The 19,411-nt window shown below is 46.2% G+C and overlaps 1 protein-coding gene across 5 annotated transcripts in view; it reads left to right on the top strand.

The window, feature by feature from the left end:
- The first annotated feature begins 1,955 nt into the window (after positions 1-1,955).
- ZBTB1 (zinc finger and BTB domain containing 1) overlaps positions 1,956-19,411 on the top strand; it is a 28,787-nt gene continuing 11,331 nt past the window's right edge. The window contains exons 1-2 of one of the 5 annotated variants that reach the window (XM_077180794.1): positions 1,956-2,094; positions 12,185-14,687. In XM_077180794.1, the coding sequence (XP_077036909.1) occupies positions 12,205-14,340 (2,136 nt within the window). In that variant the 5' untranslated portion in view covers positions 1,956-2,094; positions 12,185-12,204 and the 3' untranslated portion in view covers positions 14,341-14,687. The other 4 variants (XM_077180795.1, XM_054635465.2, XM_054635463.2 and 1 more) reach the window with 4 other exon arrangements.

The following is a 19,411-nucleotide window of genomic DNA, read 5'->3' as shown; positions in this document are numbered from 1 at the left end:
CATGATTTTGGTGCAGTTTCCAAGATCTATCACACCCACCTCCTCCATACCATCTCTGCTGACTCAGGGCCTCTGAAGAAGATACTCAGATCAGCCCTCTTGGTTTCCTCTCAGCACTTGATAGTTTGTAGTCCATTTTCCTTTTGCATCCCCATAAATGCAATTCTTGAATATTAAAGACAAATTATGCTCCTGGCCACCAGAATGCATCAGTTTATGGGGCTGTTTCCAGGCAGCCTGAGCCTGGGTGGGTGATGAAGATGGGCTGAGAGATGACAGACTCTAGGCTCCAAAGCATTTTCATCCATGTGTTTTCTGCTTATCCCACTGACCAGCACAGCTTTATATTTTCCATTGCCTTATGTTTTATTTCTTCTATTTTAAATATAAAGCTCACAGGACTCAGGGACCATCTTTCCCTCCTGTGTTTGCACAGCAGCAGTATTGAGAGACCATGGAGCTATAATCCTGCTGCTCCTATAAATATTAGTACCCACTTTTCAACCCCAAAAGAGGTTGGCAGTAGGTGGCTCAAGGTTTTGTACTCTGTTTTGGGTTATTTAACATATTTATTAACCTGTGTATGGAGCGAGTCGCTATTTGCAGATGTCATGTTATTTATTTAAATGATTAATTATTTACATGTTATTTAGGTTGACTCTGGTCCAAAGAGGACTTTGAAGAGCTTCAGAGAAACCAGAGCCAAACTGATGAAAGCGGTGGTGAGGATTGAATTTGGTGTTTTGCTGTAAAACACAGGCAATGATGTCACTGACAGCCAGTACAAAGTGACACAGCCTATGCTGGTGGGTCAGAAAGACATCAGGACATAATCACAGCTCTCTCCATGCGTGTTTCTACTCCCTCCTCCTCTGTGGTCAGAAAATAATAATTAAAAAAAAAGTAAATTGCAAATGTAAGTGTGGTGGGAAGGCAGTAAGAGAACGGGGGTGCTGAGGAAGGGGGACTGCCTTGTGCCCCACCTTACCGGAGGTGGCAGGAGCTCCCAGTGTGATGCACATGGGACAGAGCAAGAGGCTGCACAAGCCCCTCATGGGTGCTCTTGGCTTGTGCTGCCCTGGGGTGTGTAAAGAGGTGGGGAGAAAAAGACTCTTGAACCATAAGAAAAGCAACTTCTCAGTGTGATTTGAAAACCACGACTCTGTTGGCTTGTGAAGGCCGTTTATTTAACTTCCTATAAAACAGGAAAACCTACAAAGCAGCTGTAATGTGGGGGTCCCTCCACCTTCTGTGGGAGCTGGTGTCTTACAGGCACAGAGGTTTTTTTCCCTTGGACTGCTACAGATCCCTGAGGCAAGGCTGAAGGAGAGTGAGAGGGGAAACGGGGATTTTTTAGACACATTCTGAAAGACATATTTTGAAAGCTCTGCTTTTATTCTGTAGTGGTTAGAAAATTCCCAGACAGACCCAGGAGGAAGGGCTGATCCTCCATTTGGAAACTAGGATTGTGTTAGTTGGGTTTGTCCTCTTTGCTTAGACAGAGGAGGGATGCCTCAGGAAAACCTTCAGGGTCACTGAAGCAGGGATGGATGCCCGTACATTTTAACATTGTGGCATTTTATTTTGTTGCCTTTTTTTGTTACTTTTGCCATTTTCAAATTTGTAATAAAATCTCTTAGTTTTGCTAATATTAAGTTTGCCCCTTTGGCTTGTCAGATACTTAGAGGGATCTCAGTTGCAGCAACATAAAAACAATGGTATCTCCAGAAACTGAATGATGGAGCTGTGCGGATTAAGCACTTACAATGCTTGTGCTGAAGGACAAATGTCACTTTGGGGGTGGAAAAGTCAAGTGGTAAGACCTGGAGGAAAGCCTGACCTGGCTTATGTTTTCTCTCAGATCTGCGGCAGATGGCAGGGGGGCCGGAAATCCCACTTACTCACATGGGATGGTTCCGGAGAAGCTGGATGTTGTCACACAGGAGAGGTCCAGACACTGGTGGGAAGAGGGCCTGGAACAGCTCCTGGAAGGATGAAAAAAAGCGCTGTTCTCGGGATCTGTGACAGAGCGTGGCGGTGGCTGCCAGCCCTGTGCTCCTGCATCACCGTGAAGCTCCAGGAGGGAGGGCGGAGGTATTAACGTGTGAAATTGCAGCGAGAAGGAAATACTTGCTCACGCAGCTCGCAGTGGTTTTCTCGCAGTTGAACTGTCCCACGCGGGGGCCGTGGGGCTGCGATACGACACTCCATCGCCGGACACCCACACGGGTGACCGGAGCCTCCCCGTTAGCACCGGCCACGGCCGCTTCGGGGGGAAAGCAGAGACCGCCCGTTCCCTGCGGCGAGCCCGGGTGCGCGGGGCAGGGGCGGACTGCGGGGGGCCGGGAGAGCAGCGAGGGGTCCCGGTGGGCGCCCGCCGGCGAACGCGGCCCCGCCGCGGGTGCGGGGGGCTCCGCCGGAGGACGGGGAGGAGCCGGGCTGAGGGGGCTCCGGCAGCGCCAGCCCGCGCCGCGCCGCGTCCCCGGCGGCATGGGAGGAGAGCGGAGCGCGGCAGGGAGCCGCCCGCCGGGCCCCGGCATTGGCGGCGGCGCAGCAGCGCTGGCAGCGGCGGCGCCGGGAGCCGCGGCCGCCGAGGGGAGGGGTCCGGCTCCGTGCGGTCGCGGCGGAGCCGGCGCTGCGGCAGCGGCAGCGCGGCGGGGCGGAAGTCCTTTGTTGCAGCCGCGGCGGCAGCGGCAGCAGCAGCAGCGGCGGGAGCGGCGCGGACACAGCTCCCCGTCGGCGGCCGCCGCCTCTCTCCGAGCCGCGGTAAGCGGGGCCCGGGGGCCGCCGCCGGGACCCGGGGAGGAGGAGGCGGGAGGCGGCCGCAGCTCCGCCGGCGGCGGGAGGTGGGAAGTGCCGAGCGGCGGCGTGGCCCGGCGCGGCCCGCCATAGTGGCGGCGGCGCTGCCAGGTAGGGGCTTTCCAGCCGCGGCCGGTCCCTGGCCGGCGGCCGGAGCGGTGACCTTGCGCCCGGCGGCCGGGCAGGGCACGGCGCGGAGCGGAGCGGCGCCGCGGGGACCGCGCGGGGGCTGAGCGGCGGCGCCGCGGCGGCGGGTCCGGCTACGGCTCGCTCCTGCCCTCCCTCCTGCCCTCCCTCCTTCTCTCCGGGGGTCGCGGCGGGCGCGCTCCACCTGCGGGGCGGGGGTCGGGGGATGCCGCGCTGGAGAGCGAGAAGCGGCCTAGGGAGGTGCAGGGGCGAGAGGCGGGGAAGGGAAGGGAAGGGCACCGCGCCGCCCGCGTGGCTCCGGGGCTCGAAGTCGCGGTAAACATCTCGAGTGCCGCTATCGCGCCTGGCCCCGGCCCCCGCCGTGGGTGCCGCCGCTTCTCTTCCTTTTGTCTTCACAAAATAAACGCCCCAAAACTTCGAGCGAGTTGCGGTAGTTTAGCGAAAAACGGAGCGGAGCTGCAGCCCGGAGGGAATGCTCCACCCTGCCAGGCGGGAGACTTGGGTTTCACTCGGGGCTGGCAGTGCGCTGGATCGCCGTGGAGGCGGCTGGAAAGGAAGGGGAATACTTTTGTCACATAAAAAACAAACCCTGTGCCGCTCTGGGAGCGGTGTCGAAAGTCTCGTTCTTCAAAGGACTCCTCTTTTCTGCTCGGATAGAAAGGTAGTTGAAGAGAATAGAGGAAATGGGACTGAAAACGCGGTGTGAGTTTGGGGCTGGGCTTTTATTCCTCTCTATTTTCAGGATTTTTTGTAACTCAGTTTCTCAAGTTTACCCCCTGTTTCAGCTGATACAGGAGTGCCGGTTCCTCTTGACACGTAGGCGTTGGTAAACGGGTAGCATGGCTTGGACGCTGCTTAATATTTGGGTGTTTACTGCCAGGTTGTCACTTGCTTGCATTATTTCCCTCGCACTCGAGTATCGCAAGGTACAGCACGCACTGCAAAACTATCCGGGGTTGCAACAGTGCGGTGTTCCTTAGGCATTTAATTACACTAAACAAACATTCCTTTAATTAAAGGTGTTTGTTTAACATTCCTCATTACAGCTCTTGGAAAAACCCACAGAGCAGCCGGGAGCAGGGGGATGCGGGCTTCTCGTTTTTGCCGAATTACAAGTTAAGCTTTCATGGCGAGCGGAGGAGAGGCGGGAGAGGCGTTGGGACCATATGGCCGTGGGGAAAACCGGCCAAACGCGAGCGGTTGCAGAGATTTTCCTAGGCAGCAACAGCAAAGCGAGTTGACAAGATTGTGGAGAGATTTTTGGATGACTGGCCAGAAAACCTAAGGAGTAACAAGTAGTATTAGCTGCACTCTGCTGATGTTTGAGGTAGCAGGGAACCAGCAGCCACTGGGGGGTTGGATGCAGGTAATGAAGATTGTGGTGCTGTGTGGGAAGCTCAGAGAACTAATAGAAGACACTCCTTCCTAGTAGCCAGAAAGTTTTGTGTGGAATAAGATCACAGACTTAACAGATGCTTGAGCTCTGCTTGCACAAGTCTTTCCCTTCATGAGACTCAACCACTGTTGTCACTGGCACAGGAATTAGCAGCGATTACATTGCGAGTGCTCATGCCAACCAGGGATTTGGGTTTTTAGATGCTTTCTTACTTGAATGTTAGTGGCTGCTTCTTTCACAGATTCCTGTTCTTGCTGACAGTGGAAAGCCCTGAAAATCCAGGATGGACAAAGCTGCAATAGCTATTTACCTGCTGGATGGAAATAGAATAGCTGCTCAGAACTGAGATAGTGAAAGTTCCCTGATACAAGCCCGGTGTCCTTTCTCTTAGTTGTTACAGCTGGGCCTCTCACTAGAGTTGCCCTGGACCTACACACATGTAGAGTGAGAAGCCATGTGTTCATTTTTCAGTTTGGGCAGTGGTTCTCCAGCAGCTGGGTTATTCAGCCCTGCTTTTGCTTGGGAAGGGTAAACACCCTCACCCAAAGAGTTCTGCTGCGGACACAGTGTGTGGGCACAGCAGCTGACATAATTTGCATGAGGACCATTTATATCCTCAAATTGGTCTGGTAATTTTTAATTTGTGCACACAGTGTCACTGCAAAACTCCAGAATTCACTGGCTGTCGCTTTTTCTCCCCCATATTAGACCTATTTCATTGGATGGAGACTCTAGTAGCTTTATTTTTATTTTTAGTATGCTGAAAGTAAAATGTGGAACATTTAAGATGAGGAAGAGTCAAGAAAACCTGTAGTCTGATCTGTGTGTCACAAGTTACCGTGCTTCATTCGTGTGCATCCAGCAACTTGTTACACCGAAGTGCAATCTGTATTTAGCCAAGGACCCTTTCCTGGAAGGCACCTGGGACTTCATTTGAGGGTCTCAAGATGTGGTTAAACCACCAAGATGCCTCCAGAAGTTGAAAGTTGGTGTAACTTGGAGAGCTGAGTTGAAAAGGCTCATCTTTCTGCTGCAAAGCATTAATTGGGTGTCATAGTTTTTTCCCCACTAATAGTTTCTTTTAAACATATCATTACCGTGTTGCCTGACAACTGTAAAGGTGCCAGATAAAAGATAACTGTGACTTTCTAGAGTCAACCTTTGTGGCTAGCAAGTTACTTTAAAGGACTGCGTAAGGTCTCTCTAGGACTTCTACTCCCTAGGTCTGATCTAAGTTGTTTGAAGTTGAGATGGGGCTTTAGCACAAACTCAGTTTTCTTATTTTTTTCTGTCAAGCTGTATTCCTTGTCTTTTGAGGAGTGTTCTGACCTAAGACCATGTAATGTATCTTGACTAATTTTCATTTAGCAGTTGAGAAGCATAACTTGCTAAAATTTGATGCCTGTTTCTCATTTGTGGGCATGGCTGCTGAATCAGCAGAGAACTGCTGGCTGAGCAGTGGAGAACAGGGCATCCAGGAGCTCTGACAGCTCATGCTGGAGGCTTTGGAGCATCTTCCCTTCCCCTGGTTCAAATCTAGCCCAAATGCCATGAAACTTGTTCCTGTACAGTGTCCAGGAGTCTGTTTGAAATGAGTTGATTCAGCCATCAGGATGTGTCTGAAGATGAATATCTGCCCCATTGGAATCATCTTCCCAACTGACATGCCTGAAAGGCAGGCGATTGGAAGGGCTGGGAGAGGAGGATAAATTATACCTTTAGTCCTTCAGAGCCTGAATAATGGAGCTTAATTACATTTTCCCTGGCAGTACATGGAATTCCCACAGCTGTTTTAATTTATGATCAAGGCTGTGCTTGCAATGCAAACTGATGCATACTCGCTGTTGAGGTGGACAGTTGTCACCTGGCCCCAAGTTCTTTGCTGTTTTTTCAGTGTTTGTGTAAACTGAGGGACCCAGAGCAATCTCTATGGCTTCCTATTGAGAATATCTAGGTAAAAGGTGTAGCCTGTTGACAGCTCTGTGGTCAGTGCAGTAGCAGAACACAAAAACTTCTTGGGTGTTGTGTGGAGAATTTGTACACGTTCTGTAGGATTTTCTGCAGCATGTCAATGCTGTCATTTAGGAATCCAGGCTTTTTGGTAGATGTGGCCCACAATGGCAAAATTAGGGGGAAGAGTTCTTGGGAAGCCACACCAGGGTGGGGTATGGAGACAGACAGTGATGGGAGATTTGCTTTCTGATCCTCGTGCACTCGTTTTTTTGATAACTGGGCGTTGTTTGCTTGAGGTTTTCCAGTCTCATTTTCTATTAGCACCAAATTCTCCACTCATTTATTGCACTTTTGTCCAGCCTGTTCTTGGTTTCCAAAGAAAAGAAGCCAGTAACTGAGCATGTAAGTGCTATGTTTTTGCCTGCTCAGCAGTGGAAATGCTGGGTTTTGAAAACCACCTACTAATTTTAGGAGCCGAAAGGCTCCTGAATTCTGAACCTTGTGGTATGCCTGTTTTAAAGACAGAGAAGTTAGCAAAAGAACTTCACTACTTCTTTGCTTGAGGACTTTTTAAGCTTCTTTTGTTTTAAAATGTCTCAGAAAACTTTTGAGTGTGAGGAAATGACGGCATGGAGCTGTAGTAAATATCTATTTTTTCTTGTTAGCAGACTTAAAAACAACATAATTGGTTAGTGTAGTAGTGCAACTTAACCTTGTTCATGGTCACATCTGAATAGTATTTAAGTGGTGCTTCAAAAGAAAAGTCTGATGGCAGACAAGTAGCTTGAATCAAAGCTTGGCTGTGTGAAAATAAATGTTTACTAGGGAAATAAAATGCATATGGAGACTTGGAGTTTGCAATCAGAGTGAAAATGCCCAAGTCAAATACCTTCAGTTTTCATTTTCATATCAGATGCTTTTCTAGCACATTTTTTCAGAACACCTCTGCATGATTCAGGATTGCTTCCAACGTGGCCTTTGCTGCATTTACCACACAAATCAATCACTGCTGAAGATGGAGTCACTTGGGTTCCTAATGGACTTGTGAGGTTGGTGCCTCCAGGATTTGGATACTTCACAAAGTGTGCTAGTCCACTGGGCAAGTGGCTGGTGATTCTCCTCTCTTTGAAAAAGAGGATCAGAAATAATTAAAAGATTTGGATTGACAAACTCACCTGCATGAAGCTTTAATTTTCTAAGATACTCAGTGTTTAATACCTACAGAGGATAGCTGCCACTGGCCTCAGTTGCCACCAGTGGTGTTTGCCTGTGTGAATAAATTGGACATCCAAAAAATGCAACCCAGGCTTATTAAAAAAAAACCAAAACAGAAAGCAATCTCTTGTCCTGGCAGTGACAGCAATGGGATGATGTTCTCCAAGCAGTGGATATTGCTGTGAGATTGTCCTTTTTGTCCCTCACTTCTCATTTAGTTCACATGCTCCAAATGCTGGCCAAATGAGCAGGGATCTTGTCTTGTACTGCTCAGATCCAGGCCTGGACAGACCCAGAGCATGTGCTGAGTAAGGGAAATTTTGGTAAGAGGGATGGAAGAATATACTTTGGTATATACATAATATATGTGTATACCTTGAATTTTCTGTAAAAAGACCTGTTTTCATTCTAATAACTGGGGTTTTTTTCTAAAGCAAACTTCAAAAATAGTTTGCAGTACGGATCCACCCACATGAGTGGATAAATGCAGATTGCTGCCATTTTAGCAATTAAAGTAACAAAGTAATGATGAATTACCATTTTCTGAGAGCTTGCTCTTGTTGGGAAGGAGTTTGTCAGCAAGCCTGTTCTGCTTGTTGATGGCAAAGGGATGTCAGGATTGGGAATTTGGGGTGCAGTTCCTGCTCTGAAGGCATGAATGCTGCAATTGTTTTCCACCCATCCCCCAGGAAGAGCCTGTCTGTGGTTTTTACCCCTGTTGCCCTAGGCCCTGCAGCCTGGCTCTTCCCAGCCCCTTGTCCAAATGGCTTCCTCCCTTGTTTAGACACTTATTGAACCCATTTTTAATTCCCACTGCTGCTTCCTAATCCCAGTGCCCTTCTCTTGCTCAGCACTGTGCTCCCAGCCTGCCCTTTTCTTCTCTCCAGATTTCCAGAGGGTTTCCATCACATCCTCCTCACATTTCCCAATCTCTCTGTGTTTTCCCTACATCTCCTCCTGGCTCTGGCTCTCCCTCAGCCAGAGCTGGGCATCTTCTCCATCAGCTGCCACAAGGGAAGCTGAGACCCCGTGGCGAGTCGTGCTGTCTGTGGAGCAGTCTCCAGGAGGCTTTGGTGTCAGCTCTGACATTGTGGAGGTGGCACACAGAATCATGGAATGGTTTGGGTTGGAAGGGATCTTTAAATGCCATCTAGTCTAACCCCCCTGCAATGAGCAGGGATATCAACAAAATCAGGCTGCTCAGAGCCCAATCCAGCCTGGCCTTGAGTGTTTCCAGGTTTGGGGCATCCACCACCCCTCTGGGCAACCTCTGCCAGCGTCTCAACACCCTCATAATAAAAAATTTCTTCCCTCTATCTGAATCAACCCTTTTGTAGTTTAAAACCATGGCAGAGCTCTGTGCAAAAGGAGATTTCACTGTGGATGGCTCAGACAAGCCCTCGTTTACTAAGCAGCTGCAAGAAGATGAAATGTTCTCAGCAAGGCTGTAATCTGAAGTTTCAATAACTAACAAAGTCTTAAGTGTGAATAAACTGATAATTTGTATCTTCTCCCCCTGAAGCATGTAGTTTGGCCAAATTCTGGCAGATTTTTATATTGTGACAACATATCTAAAGTCATAACGCTTTCTCCCACATAAAGCATCTCCTCAAAGATTTTGGAAGAGAAACTTTTAATTTCTAAATGAAAAAATAATAATCTGCATACATGAAAGCTTTTTCTTAGCCTCATTTTTGGAACCCTTTTGGCTGAGGTTTTCTGTGGAGGAGGGAAAAAAAGTAATCAGTCCAAGGTTTCAGAAGGAAAGTTTCGCTGTTGCTGGTTGAAATGTGTCAAAGTTTTAAATAGCCCAACACAGACTCTTGTGGTGGGAAGTTACATCCAGCAGGTTAATACAGCATCCAGAGGCAGGATGCCAGGACTGTCATTAGCATAAATCACCTCATACACTCTGTTTTAATCCCTACATGTAGTATTACTGTGGTAGAGACCAAGGATGTGTCAAATCCAAAACCTTGCCATCCTGCTCAAGCAGCCTCATGCTCCACCCATTTTTCCCTGAGCGATGGCATTGCCAGTGGGTCATTGTTGCACATCAGGATCCACGTGCTGAAAGGTTTGCAGGAGTTCATCTGTCGAAAGGAGAAATATCTTTTACCATTTTCAAAGAAGAAGACTTGAAAAAGGCCAGTTGGTGTGCTGTCACTCGTTGTTCCCACCATCTGGAAACGACCCCATCTGCAGGTGCCTGCAGATAGTTTGTGACCACCTGTTTTGTACAGGCTTGCTGTTTGTATTGCTGGTTTTCTATTGGAGGGCACAGTGGAGTGTATCTAGTGTAAAAAAACCACAGTTAAATAAAACATTTTGAACTTGCCTCTTTATGAGGATGGGGAAGTTAACATGAGCTGTCCTGAGCCTTTTCTTGTCGTGTTGGCAGCTCACATCGAGAGGCCAGTGGTGCTTTAATGGGATCATCTCATTTTCTCGTTGGTTTTCACTCTTAGAATGTGGAAGTTGAAGTTAATTCTTTATCATTATGCAGCTGCCATTCTTAATACAATAGATTGAGTAACATTTAAGCATCTAATGAATTGCCTCAAACCCAAAACACGTTACCACTTGGAAGAATATGAAGTGCACTTTTATTATTACTTGATGTCAAGAGCTTTGCTGTTCTTCACAGAAACTTCTGAAATCACCCAGTGACACAGACGATAATCAGTTTCTGTAGAAAAGATGTGGAGCTGCTTCAGAGGTTCTCCTACTTTCCAAGCCATTGCCTTGCAAGTTAGTAAAAAAGAGAAATTAATTCCATGCAATGAGTTGCATTTCTGCAGTGGACATCACTGGGCCAAACCAATCTGAGAATTATTATGGTAGGGTGCTAGCCTGGAGTTCTGGGTGTGGGGGGTTGGGTTGAGAGGAGAGGAGCAGCTGCCATTCAGATGCTCTTTGTCAGGGTAGTTCAACCCAAATCTCAAGGATCCTGTTGCCAGACAAGATCTTATGCTGGGGGTGATCCATAGGAACTGCTGTGTGAGTTTGCAGCAGGGAGTATTGCTGGGTGGGGTGAGCATGTTCTTTTCTCGAGATCTTGGGAGCCTTTCTGCCGTGGCAGTCCTTTGTGGAATGAAGAACGGGGACTTAATTCTAGGTTTGCTGCTTAACAAGCCAGGCAACGCCTATGACTTGCGAATTCGACACTAATTGTGGAATTTAATTTCTCTACCCATTTTTCCCCCTAGGAGATATAAGCTGTTAGGAAAATAAGAAGAAAAATGGAGCATTTGTGTGTGTGTTGTGTTTAAATTTTGGGCAGTTGAAAGAGTGGTTGCAAATCAATCCATGCATTTCATTGAGTCATAAAATGCCCTTTAGTATATATTATTTGCTAGCCTGGTCTTTATTTGCACAAACCTCATTCAGTTATTTGTACTGTTTGCAATAACCTTTCAAAATGTTAAGAATCCTATTACTGCTTTATGTTTTTCATTTCAATTAGGGTGTTCTCTATACCCTCTTCTGGTTCCTTACCCCCTCAGCCTGTGCAGTTAGAACAGCTTATGTGTATCAGTAAAGGTTTTCTAAAGCGAGTCGTGATTAGGTGCTGGCCACACTTGGTGAAGTTTGACTTTAATCAAACTCACATCTCCTGTATACACTGCATTTCTTCTGGATATTTTTGTTAACATAAACCATGATGTTTTATTCCTCTTTTCTCTTGAGGATGAGTTAGTCCTTTCACACAGAACAACCCTCAGCACTGGCAGACCTTTCTCTCCAGTCTTTGCTGAGGCTTCATTTCACCGTGGCTCCACCTCTGGCTCTCTCAGTTCTCCATTGCTGAGTTTTTCTTTGTCCGGTTTCCCATCTACGTGTTTTGGTTACATTTCAGCGCTCTGAACGAGTGGTTTTGAGAGCAGTTGGAGGCACGGCGTGCACCACTTCCTGCCTCTGCAGTCCCTGTGGCTGTCACGCAGCTCGCCTGGTCACCATCTGCAGCTCTGGGCTCGAACGTGGGACGTGCCACCGCAGCTGGGCTGCCCTCTGCTTCTGAGAAGGCGTTTGAGTTTGCAGTTCCTGGTTTGCAGGACGCCTTGCAGAGAAGGTTGAGATGGTCCCTCAGCTGCCACAAAGAGCAAAATGTGTGGAGTAGCTTGTGTGGGTGCTCTGTTGTCTCTTAATTTCCTTAATGGGGAGGGAAAGACCAGTTTGAGCCTGGCCTGCTTTCCAGTGTGTGTGTTGCATCATGTGCCCGTTGGACTGACAGGTAAAAAGGCAAGTTGAGACTGAAGAGTGGTTTCTGACAACCTTGTATAGGTGTTGTCCTGGGGCCATCTTACAGAAGTCTACCCTGTGAAGTTTTTGAAGTTCTGCATTCAGAATTCCTATCTGAAAACCTTGGCTGTAGGACTTGGAGATATATTTGCTAATTTATATTCTAGCAGCTCTGATTGACATGTGTGCTGGTTATGTTTATTAGTTTACTAGTCTTGTAAGTCTAGTGGTGAGCACATGGAATTATGGATACTTTCACTGGCATCAATATTCAGAAGTAGTTACCAGCAGAGATCTCCAGACAGGAAGCTGTGCTGCAGACTGGCAGAATAGGAAGATCTAGAGAGAAAAGAGGTGGCAGTTCCTCCCTACGTTGAAGTAGGCTTTGGGTTTTGTGCTCATGATTTAACAGATACCTTTTTCTTTATGCAGGGCTGTAATCGAAGTACAAGATGGCAAAAACCAGCCATAGCAACTATGTCCTTCAGCAGCTAAACAAGCAAAGAGAGTGGGGCTTTCTGTGCGACTGCTGCATCGCTATCGATGATATTTATTTTCAAGCACATAAAGCAGTCCTTGCTGCCTGCAGTGCCTATTTTAGGATGTTTTTTATGAACCATCAAAACACTACAGCCCAGCTGAATCTAAGCAACATGAAGATTAGCGCTGAATGCTTTGATCTCATTTTACAGTTCATGTATTTAGGAAAAATTATGACAGCCCCTGCCAATTTCGAGCAATTTAAAGTGGCCATGAACTATTTACAGCTGTATAATGTACCTGAGTGTCTAGAAGATATACAGGACACAGACTCATCTAGTTTAAAATGTTCATCTCCTGCTTCTAGCACGCAGACTAATAAAATGATATTTGGTGTGAGAATGTATGAAGACGCACTTGCTAGAAATGGCAGTGAAACAAACAGGTGGGGCATGGAGCCACCAAGTTCAACGGTAAATACATCCCATAACAAAGAGCCTGAGGAAGAAACTTTGCACCTCAACAGCTTCCCCGAGCAACTGTTTGATGTCTGCAAAAAAAGCACCACGTCCAAATTCTCTCACACAAAAGAGCGCGTGTCCCACTCGCGCCGGTTTGGAAGGAGCTTCACCTGCGACAGCTGCGGGTTTAGCTTTAGCTGTGAAAAGCTACTGGATGAGCATGTGTTAACATGCACCAACAGGCATTCCTACCAAAGTGCCAGGTACTACAGTGCTGAGAAAATAGACTTTAGTGAAAAGAACTCTACTTCTAAAATGATTTCCACACAAACAGAAAAATACAAGGGGGACTCGAACCATGCTGCGGACGATTCATCGTCTCCCGTGTCAAACATCACGAGCAGAAAAAGCAGCACTGTTGCCTCTGAGACATCAGGTGAAGAAGGAAGTAGAGCCTCTGAGAGGAAGAGGATTATCATCAAGGTGGAGCCAGAGGACAATCCTACGGATGAGCTGAAGGATTTTAATATTATCAAGGTGGCAGATAAAGACTGCAATGAGTCTTCTGACAACGATGACCTAGATGATGAACAGGAAGAGCCGCTTTACAGATACTACGTTGAGGAAGAGATGAGAGAGAAGAGAAATGCTCGGAAGACTCTAAAGCCTCGCTTATCCATGGATGAGGATGAAAGAAAGTGTTTGAAAAGTCCACGGCACCTTAACAGCAAGGCTTCTTCAGTGCAGGAAGATGTGGAGAATGCTCCCTGTGAACTTTGTGGGCTAACAATCACTGAGGAAGATCTGTCCTCTCATTATTTATCCAAACACATAGAAAATATATGTGCTTGTGGCAAGTGTGGTCAAATACTGGTCAAAGGCAAGCAGCTACAGGAGCATGCACAGACCTGTGGAGAACCCCAGGATCTGACCATGAATGGGATCAGAAATTCTGAGGAGAAAATGGACTTGGAAGAAAACCCCGAGGAGCAGTCAGAAATAAGGGACATGATGTTTGCAGAGATGCTAGAGGACTTCAGGGACAGTCACTTCCAAATGAACAGCCTTCAAAAAAACCAGTTATACAAGCATTCTGCCTGTCCTTTCCGATGCCCTAATTGCGGCCAGCGTTTTGATACTGAAAACCTAGTGGTTGAACATATGTCAAACTGCCTGGAGCAAGATCTGTTCAAGAACTCCATGCTGGAAGAGAATGAGAGGGATCACAGGCGTAAGCATTTCTGCAACCTTTGCGGGAAAGGATTTTATCAGCGTTGCCACTTGCGGGAACACTATACCGTTCATACCAAGGAAAAACAGTTTGTTTGTCAGACATGTGGGAAGCAGTTCTTAAGAGAGCGCCAGTTGCGGCTCCACAATGATATGCACAAAGGCATGGCCAGGTATGTCTGTTCCATTTGTGATCAAGGAAACTTCCGAAAACATGACCATGTACGGCATATGATATCTCACTTATCAGCTGGAGAGACTATATGCCAGGTCTGCTTTCAGATATTCCCAAATAATGAGCAACTGGAGCAGCACAGGGATGTTCATCTGTATACATGTGGAGTATGTGGAGCAAAATTTAATTTGAGGAAAGATATGAGATCTCACTATAATGCCAAGCATTTGAAAAGAACATAAGCATAAACATACTGTTAAAGCATTAAGTTGGCAGCAGAGAGAACACCAAAGCAAAGCATAAGTATAGTAAAAAAATTTGAAAAGGAAAAAAAATTGAAAATAAGTCTCTTTTTTATTATTTTTTTAAGACCCTCCTAACCATAGGTGTCTATTTAGGCTCATTAAGTATAAAGCTTTGAAAAGCATCATGTGTTTAATTATTACATTTTCACTGTTTCCTAATACCAGTTTCTGTTCTTAATTTTATTGTTTTACTACGTAGATATACAAATCATTATTTTTAAACTGTAGATTAAAAGCACAATGTTACCCCTTCACTGACTGCTATTAAACAGTTCTCGGATCCATGTCCATAAGATGAGTGCTTTAATATTTCCATGTGTTGTTTCTTCATGTGAAAATTTTAGATGCCAGCGATTAATGTGCAAGAGCATAATTGTTCGTAATCCCCAAATCAATTTTCAAAATGAAAAAAAAAAAAAAAGCCAAACCCAAACCAACAATGCCAAGAAATAATCCTTTGGGCTCTGACTCTGCTGCAGGGGCAGAGCTGGCTGTCCTGGTCCCCTGCTTCTTGGCTTTGTTGGAAGCTGCTTCCCAGGGGTGAGAGCACACAGGCTCAGTTAACCCTTGCAGGCTCGGGCTGCTGTGCACAAGGGGGAAGGGAATTAATGACTCTTTGGACAACCAAGGGGTTCCAGCACAGTGGTCGTTTTCCAGACGGGAAGTCCTAGCAGAGCTGTTCAACTATGTTGGCCTTTCTTTCACTGTCTGTACCTCTGAGGGTATATTTAACCTGCTTATCCTAACATACAAGGGAGGAGTGGCCGTGGTGGGTTGGGTTGCTAGGAATGCAGTATGGCCATGTGCACTGAACACTGCATTTTCAGCCTAGCTGTGAACTGTGTCTTGCTGCTTGTGTTGGAAAGTTAAAAGCAGGGTGAGTGTGGAGATAGTCCCATTGCTTGGGACCTTAAGGTTTTTTTGCTTCTTGTTTTCATGATACTTTATGAATGTTCTGTTTTTCAACAAGAATATAACAAGAAAAGACTGCAGAGTTTGCTTAATAAATGTAAAGATATTTTATGCTTTTTAAGATTTCTTTCTGATTCTAGCAGAGCCCTAATCTGTGCAGCTTGTCTCTTAATTTAATTGAATTTAAAAATCCTACTAAGTACCAGCTGACACCAATTCAGTGAGGCACTTTGGCCTTTGAGAGAGCAACTGGCTTTGACTCTTAGGCACCAGCTGTCTAAACGTTTGTTAAGTGTGTGATTTGTGATGGGGTGGAGGAAAGGATCCTAATACGTAATTGTGGAGAAAACAATTAAAAAATAAAACCCAGTTGTACTTTCTCCCAGCAGATCTCACTTTATCAAAGAGGGTGATAATGCTATTTCCCACTGAGCTATGGAGGGAGGAAAGTAATTTAGATCAGCAGTTAAGGCAGTTGGATTAGATGATCATTGCAGGTCCCTTCCAGCTGAAATGTTCTATCACCTCATATGCCAGTGGTGGAGTTGAGAATAGGAGCCAAGAGCTGACGGTCTAGTCCAGGGCTTTCATGTGCTTGTTTCTGTCAGAGTTGAGTTTCATTCCTAGTTTCTTGGGGATTATGAAGGGTATCGAGTTTTAATTTTAGACTATTCAGAGGAGTGAATATACAATTCAGAATCTCCACTTCAACTGTTAAAAGTAGTGTGAGTTGCCTTGCATTTATTCAGTTTCAAATGTGCATTAGGATTTCTCTTGGTTGGCAGACGTGTGCATTTCTGCAGTGATGGAGAAGGCTCCCCCACCAGCCCTTGGTGCTGAGCCAGCAGCTGCTCCAAGGCACCAGCTGCTTTGGGCACAGTTTAGTGGGCTTTTAGTGTTTTGCTTTAACTGCTCAGTCCTTTGTTTTCTTGTACGATGCTGAAGTCAACCCGAGTCCTCAACAGCACTGGAGCCAAAAGAGCACAGGCATGAATGCATGAATATTCCAGCACTCCAGAGCTGGGGGCTTCATACACTGCACACAGTGATTCTCTGACATGCAGGTTATCCCTCACAGTATCAGCTGGATTGGGAAGAGCAGTCAAGGGAACTGAAGGAGAACTGGAGAGCGCTGGGGGAGCTGGCAGGAGGGTCTCGTGGCACTGGAGGAGTGGAAATACTGAGTGGGAGAAGAGATCCTGAATGGGAGGGAGTGGCAAAGGCAGGCAGGGAGGATTAGAGCTGTGCAGTGGGAAGCAAATCCCAAAGGTGGCATGGAGGGGGTGGCTAGAGGAGTGGATGAAATGTCCCGGCTGTGAGAGCGGAGTGAGGATGACTCAGCTTGGCTGGGGAGCCGTGGGCCTGAGCCATGAGCTCACAAACCAGCGCCGGTTGCGTACCAAGCACGGCCGGCCCCGCTGGCCCAGCGCTGCGGGGACATGGCACAGCCCTGATTAAAGACCTTGCTGAAAGGCAGGAGGTGACCTCTGCCATGTAAGGGATCAGTCCTGAATTCGGTGAAGGGCTAAGGGTGATTTATAGAGCCTCCTGCTCAGGATCAGGAGCCCTTGTTTAGAGTTTATTGGTCTGAACTTGACCCAAAAATGTTAAAAAATGTGACTTCCTAGTGCAAGTAGACCTGTCAACTACAGAAGTTAAACGGAGAAACTGGGAATGATGGTATTTATGTGTACTATCTAACTTTATAAACACCCTGAATACCTCTGTTTTTCAATTATAAGCTGTGTTGTTGTAGTAGCCTTTCAAAGTAAAGTTTGTTAAACCTTTCCAACTGAACTTGAATTGATGTTTTTTCCTGTTCTAGGGAAACAAAACCCAGTGCCTTGGAGTTCACATGTATGAAAGTCCATGCTAAGGCTCACAAAGAGCATGAATTGCACTGCAGGGAAGCTTAAAAGTGGATCTACTTACTTGTAGGCAGAAAAAATTAGAATGACTGAAGTAGCCTGAGAAGTGATCAGGGGGAGTATAGGAGAACATAAACAAGTCAGCCTGGCTTGCAAGTAGATGGGTATTGAAATAGATGAGTATTTGAGATGAAATGTAAAAGCGTGCAGGGGAACAGCATGGGACTGTTACAGAAAAGGCCTGGAGTGACAGGAGGAATTTGGCTGCTGTGAAAGGGGAGAAGGTCTGGGTGCTGAGGCAGCCTGGGGCTGGCCACTCCTGAATGTTCTCCCCAGAATGGGACAACATCTGCAGGAGAGTGAAATGATGGTGTTTCAGTGCTTCTACCATACAAAAATGATTTAATGTGGAGACAGAACAAAAACAGACATGAAAAAAAAATCAACAGCAGTTATCCTAGAAGTTTTGCTGTTACTTGAAAAATCATGAAGGGGAAGCAAAAAATATTTTGTTTAGGAGTTCTTTTCCTCTAATTTGTGCTTTTCTGTTGCCATAACATTGTTCCTTTCCATCTCCTTAGTGAATATTAGCATATAAAAACACTTAAGGATCTTTAAAACTGGAGGTGTAAGCATTGCACAAAGCGTAGCCAGAAAGAAAAAGATTTGCTGGATGCCATAAGTTATATTTTAAAGTGATTTGCTATTCTTATTTTTGGAGGACCTCTCTGTGTTCTGTTGTTTTTCCCATTTTGGGAGTGCTATGGGCTGCAATCCTAAGAATTTTTAAGTGGCCAGCCTAGCTCTTAGCTTTCAAGATTTACTGAAATTTAAAAAGAGGGAATTCATGAAGACCTGGTATGAGCTTTAAAATATCACAAAAGCTATTGAGCTTCTTTTTCAGTTTCAGAGGAGATGTTTAAAATGTTAATATATATATATATACTTGTAAATGTTTCCTGCTGACTTATTAGTTCAAAGAGTATTTACATTTGTGTATAATGATATTTGTAGCCCACAGGTCTGTGGAGAAGTCTTGATTTCAATAAATAGAGTATCATGGAATTCTAAGAATTTATGCTTTAATTAGGGGATTTCTCTATGTAATACTTTCTCAGTTGGTGTAAAACATATAATTCAGCGTATTTTTTATTCAAAGCTGTAGACAGAAAATATATTGTCCTGGAGAATGTATTAAAAATACATTGTTATAAAAGTGAATAGTTTGACTACACGATTGTATTTGAATACTCTAGTGCTAAACCATCAAGAGGCTCAGAGCTATTGGTGAGGACACGAATTTGCTGCTGGAGGCTGTGCCACCTTGAGCCCTGGCAGCCCTTTACTTCTCCCCATTAGTTTCAGCTCTCGTCTCCCCTGTGTGCCACCCTCTCCATTGTCAAAGAGCACGTACCTATGGAGCTGCACAATGCACTGAATCAAACAACAGGCTTTTTTCTATCCCCTGTGGGGCTGGTTTTTGGCTGGATCAGTTCCCTGCTGTGATTCCCTCTCCATCTCTGTGTCAGATCTTGTGCAAGCACAATAGAAGGGGTGGCACAAGGGGAGGAATGAGTGGCTGGGAGGGGGCTCCTTTGCTGAAATGAGCTGTACCAGAACTCAGAGCATGTCCCGAATTTAACTCGGTCTCTGTCTCCCCCCAGCATCCTCAGGGAAGCTGAACTCTTACATTCATCTCCTATTTCCTGATAAGGAAAAAGGCAGCCCAACCTCTTACAAGTGAGACACATCTCTGCTATCTGCCCTCTTCGTGAGAACTGGAAACCTTCCTGCATTCAGCTCATCCCACAAATATGCTCTGGAGCTTTCTTGGTGTTTCTTGAAGCAGACTGGGTAGTGCTCTGCACCACTGGGTTTGTGTGGTTGGCCTGGCCCAAGGCCAGGAATGAGCTGGGCCCCTTGTCTGGCCAAACACCAGGAATGGCTCCCACCTTCATCTGGCCTTCCTGCCCTCCAGCTGTGGGCCCAGATGCAGCTGTGGAGCTCCTCGGTTGCCCTGTGCCCCTTGCTGCTTTTCTCAGTAAGGGGAGACAGTTGTCTCATTTTGGTCTAATGCTGAAAGCTTGGGGTAATTCTCTGTGTAAGTTAAACTGATGCTGGCAGTATCTGTTACTATCCCTGTGTGCTTCTGACTTTTAAGTGCTTCTCAATCTCAGAGGGTTAAAAATCAAATCTTCTGACTTCCCTAATTCTCAGCTGGTTTGATG

Source organism: Agelaius phoeniceus, chromosome 6, assembly GCF_051311805.1.
Source record: "Agelaius phoeniceus isolate bAgePho1 chromosome 6, bAgePho1.hap1, whole genome shotgun sequence".
In the NCBI taxonomy this organism is placed as follows: domain Eukaryota; kingdom Metazoa; phylum Chordata; class Aves; order Passeriformes; family Icteridae; genus Agelaius; species Agelaius phoeniceus.
This window is presented reverse-complemented; position numbering and strand designations above follow the sequence as displayed.